The sequence below is a fragment of the Ochotona princeps genome, chromosome 1, assembly GCF_030435755.1.
Source record: "Ochotona princeps isolate mOchPri1 chromosome 1, mOchPri1.hap1, whole genome shotgun sequence".
Lineage (NCBI taxonomy): Eukaryota > Metazoa > Chordata > Mammalia > Lagomorpha > Ochotonidae > Ochotona > Ochotona princeps.
This window is the reverse complement of record NC_080832.1, coordinates 116,083,533-116,089,532: the sequence shown is the minus strand read 5'-3', so window position 1 is coordinate 116,089,532 and position 6,000 is coordinate 116,083,533. Positions and strand designations below refer to the sequence as shown.

The 6,000-nt window shown below is 52.4% G+C and overlaps 1 protein-coding gene across 1 annotated transcript; it reads right to left on the bottom strand.

Moving 5' to 3' along the window:
• Positions 1-3,990: 3,990 nt before the first annotated feature.
• PSORS1C2 (psoriasis susceptibility 1 candidate 2) lies at positions 3,991-5,058 on the bottom strand. The gene is made up of 2 exons (XM_004598730.2): positions 4,847-5,058; positions 3,991-4,349 (listed from the first exon to the last, which is right to left on the bottom strand). Exons 1-2 carry the CDS (start codon positions 5,013-5,015, stop codon positions 3,991-3,993), a joined length of 528 nt encoding a protein of 175 aa, XP_004598787.2. The 5' UTR covers positions 5,016-5,058.
• Between the last annotated feature and the right edge of the window lie 942 nt (positions 5,059-6,000).

Below are 6,000 nucleotides of genomic sequence, written 5' to 3'. Positions count from 1 at the left end.
GTCCCTGGTTTTGCCTGTTTATGCCCTACAGTGGAATATCTTAGCTCTGATACTATTCCTGCTCTGTAATTCCTTTTTTTTTTTAATCTATTTTATTGTATTGTTGTTGACAATAGTTAATTACAGTTAAAGGAAAAAGAAGAAAAAAAAAGAAAAGAAAGAAAAAAAAAGGTTCAGGGGGGTAGGGAAGTGGGTAATGCTATTATGTCAATATTGTTTCCATCATGTATCTGAGGTAAAGGGGGATATTGAGGGAGAAGCCTCACCTGGTTTCCCGCCCACCCCAAGTCCCGGATTTGGGGCATGCTCTGAGATATTTGCTCAAGTGGTGTTAATAGTTCTCCAGTTATGAATCGCTGCCAGTTTCGCTCGATGAGGTCGTCCACTGATTGATATGGTCCATCATAAAGTCTCTGTTTGCCCCATATTTCGCTGCCAACATATAGCTGAGATGAATGATTGTCCTGTTCTGTCTTCTGTCTTTTCTTGGTTAGAGTTCTGAGTCCAGCAGTTCGATTGGGGAGATCTCCCAAGATACTTTGAGGTATTCCCAGATTAGTTTCTTGTATGTTCTAGCAAGCACAGGGCCCAGCACAGTCCATCACCCCGATCAGCTGGTGGTTGCAATTGCTGGGTTGGTTCTGTTTTCAGTCCCAACTTCCACTGGAACCAATGGGTGTTGCAGTCCAGTCTGGTTCGGCCCTTACGTCAACCAGTGGGAGCTGCAGCCTAGTCGGGGCGACCCACAATAACCCCCACCAAGCCCGCCCCCTACTCTGGTTTGCCAGTATGTGTAGCAGACTAGTCCAGTCTGTCCCACATCCCATTTGGCTCTTGTACTTGTCAATGGGTATTAAAGCTTAGTTCTATCTAACCAACTCAACCATCCAGCCCTCACATATGTGGTTGAGTGCCTCTCTATCTAGCCATCCCAGCCCCCGTCCTAGTTTTCATGCCCTCCCACGGGAGTAGTGACCCAAGAGGGGGGAACCCACTTTTCCCTCCCAGGTCTCTCTGTCCCGGTTTATGCACTCTTTAGGTGGTCCTGTGATTTGACTCGACAGAATTAGTCCCCAGTGCCAGCTTCTGCCAGCTGATGCTGCAGCGGTTCCTGGCTCTGCTCTGCTTCCTGCTAAGGCATACCCTAGGGGGCAGCAGGGCCCTGCTACCCACAGGGCAAACCCAGCTTTAGTTCTTGGCTCCTAGAAGCCCCAGTCCAGCTCTGGTTCTTGCAGACATTTGAAGAATGAGCCAGTGGGTGGAATATCTTTCCCTGTTAATTTCTCTGCCTTTCAAATAAAACAAAAATGGTTTTTCTAAAAGCAGGGACTGGCCCTACATAGTGATGTAGCAGTTAAGCTGCCACCTGCCATGTGGGGGCTGTTTCACTTTCCATCCAGCTCGCTGCTAAGGCGTCTGGAAAAGCAGTGGAGGGTGGTGGAAGGGCTTGGTCATCCACAGGAACTTGGATGGCTTTGTAGCAATTTGGGGAATGAAACAGTGGGTGGAAGATTTCGTTGTTATTCTGCCTTTCAAATAAATACATTTTTAAAGAGAAATAAATGAGAAATCAGTCCTTAGTGCCAAAAAGATCTGAGTTCAAATCCCAAATGTGCCATGGTTCCTGGGAGTCCTGGCTCACCCTGCCTGTGTAAGCACCGTGCTGGCGGAACCAACATCTGGGACCTTCACACTGTTGCATCACACCAGCATTGCTGGACATTTTAAAAACAGATTTATTATTTTTTTTTATTAGAAAGGCAGATTTACAGAGAGAAGGAGATACAGAGAGGAAGATCGTCTATCTGTTGGTTCACTCCCCAAGAGACTGCAACAGCCAGAGCTGAGTCAATCCGAGGCCAGGAGCCTGGAGCCTCTTCCAGGTCTCCCACGCAGGTGCAGGAACCCAAGGCTTTGGTCTACTCTCTACTGCCTTCCCAGGACACAAGCAGGGAATGGGGCAACTGGGATTAGAACCGGCACCCATATGTGATCCTGGCATGTGCAAGGCGAGGACCGTAGCTGCTAGGCTACTGCGCCGGGCCCCATTGCTGGGCATTTTTAAGGTGTAGGATGATGACTCAGTGAATGGGTGAATATAGTCTACTAGGTATGTACCTACAACTTCCTGGGTTTTTTTTAAAGATTTATTTATTCTTATTGGAAAGGCAGATTTACAGAGAGAAAAAATTTTCCATCAGTTAGTTTACTCTCCAAGTAGCCACAATGGCTGGAGCTGAACCGACCCGAAGCCAGGAGCCAGGCAGGGAGCTGGATGGCAGAATTTGGGATACAAACTTACATCCCTATGGGTCCCAGCACATGCAAGGCAAGGACTTTAGCCACTAGGCTTCTGCATTGGGCTTTTAAAAAAAGGTTTATTTTATTTGAAAGATAGAGATAGGGAAGGAGGGAAAGATAAGAGATCATCTATCTGCTGCTTCACTCTCCCATATGGCCCAAATGATCTGGGCTGGACCAGACTGAAGCCAGGAACCAGCAGCTTCTTCTGGCCTCCCACACCAGTGCAGGGAAGTGGAGCAGCTGAGACTCAAACCAGTGCCCACATGGGATGCTGGAGTCACAGATGACAGCTTTAGCTGCTGTGCCACAAGGCCAACCCCAGTGAGCTTTCATTGAAATGCATCTCATGCTAGGATGCAACTGGCTGGTTTTGTGTGTGTGTTTGAAGAACTAATTATTTGAAAGGCAGAGTTAGAGAGAGAGGATACTACCCATTGATTCATTCCATAAATGGCTGCAATTGAGGGAGCTGGACTGGCCCAAAGCTTCCTCTGGGTCTCTCCCATGGGTGCAGGTGCTCCTCACTTTGGCCACCCTCTGTTGCTTTCCCAGGCCATTAGCAGGGACTTGGATGGAAACGGAGTAGCCGGGGCTCAAACCGGCATCCATTTGATACCAGACCACAGACTGGCCATACCTGCTACATCAAAGCACTGACCCTGTTTGTTTTATTTCACAGCTCCATTAAGAGCTTTCTGTCCTGACTCCACAGTGCCTGGCGTGGAATCCCAGTTTCTGCCTCTAAGCCCAGCTTCCTGCTAACACTCACTGTGAGAGGCAACAGGTGGACAGCTCAGGTGCCTGGGCCCTGCCACCAGTGTACAAGATAGAATGGACTTCCTGGCATCTGGGGAGTGAGCTGCACTGTCACTCAAATAAAATTAAGTCAATGAATGCATAAGTACATAAATAAGGAAGGACTTGGTATACATTTGCATGTTGATTTCTTTAGAGCAGATCCTGCCCCAGGTCCTTGGGATTTACATATGTTGTCAGGAATATTTGAATTATGAGCAACCAAGGAGAAACTTAACTTGTCCTTTTGAGCCCCAGAAAGCAAGGAATGTGGTCTTGTTGTCCCTGTGACTGACGGGTTAAGCTAGGTCCTTAACCCGTCCCTGGTCCTGACTCCCACTCTCAGGCACTGCACACAAGCAAAACCAGGAACTAGCATGACTTCCAGATCTCTGCAAGTTCAGCACTGGCAGGAGGGCATCATAACAGTCAAAACCTAATCAGCAGCCTTCATTCAGGATTAAGAAAACAGGACTTTTATTTTTGTTGCAGCTTCTGCTGAAAGCCACCAGGTGGCAGAGGAGAGCGCAGTGCAGCTAGCTGATTTCCAGGGTGCCAGGGTGCCAGGGTGCTAGGGTAGGGGATGGAGCGGGAGGGCAGGAGCCGCAGGAGCAGGGGGAGGACTGAACATGAGGTAGGTGTGTGTGCTTTGCTGCCTGAGAAAAAAAATGGGGGAAACCTGGGGCTGGCTATGGATCTCGAGGCGGGCCCAGAAACATTAAGGACACCTGTGGGCTTTAGAATAAAGTTGAGGGAATGAGGGAAGGGCTCAGGAAGTTGGGCTAAACTGGGAAGGAAGGAAGAGGACTCAGAAAGCTAGTGAGAACACGGTGCACTTCACCTGCACCTGGGGTGCCTGGGGGCAGGGACCGCCTTGGGGGGGGGGGTCTCTCATCTGTACTCTTCCTGGGGTGGGTCAAGATCTGGCTCCTCCTGAGGCTCATGGTCCACCTCAGGGGCAGGTGGCCAGGGGTTTACTGGGGGCTGGGGTCCTCCTGCTGGCCAGGGGTCGTCAGGCAGGGGAGGCTGAGGGGGCTCAGTGCTGGGGGGCTCTGGGGGCCAGAGGCCAGTGTCAGGCAGATCTCTCCAGGGACGGTTGGGGCCTGGAGGTGGAGGGTCTTCAAAGATAGGGGGTGCCCCTGGCCAGGGATCACCAGGGATTGGGGGACCCTGAGGCAGGGTCGGGGTGCTCTCCTCCTCGCTGGCTTCTGTGGGTTGGGGAGAAGGGTGGTCCCTGATGCCCGAGATGCCTGTAGGATAAAGGAAGGAGAGGTCAGAGGTGGCAGGGTACAGACCTGTGCGCCCACCCTCATCCCCGCTACAGGCCCAGCAGGCAGAGCCCCTCTGGATGGACAGAGCCTGGGCTGATCCCACCAGGAAACCTCAAACTCTGAAGCATCCTCCACCTATTCACAGAATCCCAGAGTCATCTTATAGAATAGGTCTGAACCATTAACTTGATCAACTCTAAATGACTGTGCATCCCCCAAAACAGCCCCATCCAAGTCTAAGTGGGCACCAATAGCACACCACACCTCGGTCCATGTGTCACAAAGACCCAGCTCCTCTAAACACTCGCCCACACAGCTGAGCTCCATCCAAATCACCTGCCTGCATCCCCCCCGGCGCCCTAGCTCTTCCCTCGTGCCAGTCCCAGGCTCTCCACCACTGCACAGCTGTGCCCAGCATGTCACTTTGACCATCCATCACCCCAAATACGCCATCCCAACTCCAGTTCCCAACTCACCCCCAGCGAACAGGCAAAGGACCAGGATCCCCAGTAGCCTCCAGTTAAGCATTATGGCTGTCGACTGGCCCCCACAGGTGGGGTGGCTGAGTCTGGGAGACCGGGATCTCCAAGAGGCTTTATAGGGAAGGAGGAAGAGGGGCCGGCCCAGTGACACAAAGAATCCCATCAGAATCTAACTGGTCTAACCCGTTTGAAAGGCCATGGCCGATGTGGTGGTGGCGTCTCTCATTTTAGTCCCCTGGCCCAGGACCCAGCCACTGACCTGGGACCCTGAGTGCCCCCACCCTTTGTTTCCTTGCCCCCTCCAGCCACACCCCAGCAGCAGTCAGTACCCACTGTCATTTCCATAATCACAGGGACGACCAGCTTTCATCCCTGGCAGCTATTGGAAGCCAAAGAATGGGAGCAGCCTGGCGTGGGGAAGCACCGTAATTACAGTGCCAGCAACCAGGACGCCCAGGCTGGGGGAGCGGGTAGGAGAGTGGAAAAGCACGTGCCCTTGGAATCTGGGGTGCAGCTGTGACAGTGCCAGCTGGGACCCCAGCCTCCCACCCACCCCGCAGACGACTTGGGGGCTTCACTTTCCTGATCTGCTGCTCCTTTAGCTGTGACTTGTGGGGACCTCCCAAGTGGTGACAGCTGGGGAATCCAGCCTGCAGCAGCCTGGGTGACTGCATAGGAGGAAGGGTACAGCAGGACATCCCGGTTGCCTCTTCCCCCACCCACCACGCAGCACAGGTTGCATCAGTGGGCCTGAGGCTCAGGAAGCTGTGACCTCTTCCTCTTCCCTGCCCCGTCCCTCCCTGGTCCTGGCCCCAGCCCTCTCCGTGGCCCCGCCTGCAGACCTCTGGCTCACTCAAGGTCACCTTTCCAGGCTGCCTAGAGCTCTGGAAGCCAGTGCAGGTGTAACATGCCCTCAGTTGCTCCCTGCCTGGCCTGCTTCCCAAAGGGACAGCACTGTCTCCCCACCCGACACAGTTCACAAGGAACCTGCCTAGCTCTCCTCTCCCCCAGGCCAGGCCAGCAAGCCACCCTAATCCTGAAACCCCACTGGCAAACCCCCAGTTTGCTCCCCATACCAAAATCTGACCTTCCACACCTCTTATTTTTGTGTATGTTAAAGATTTTATTTATTTTTATTGGAATGTCAG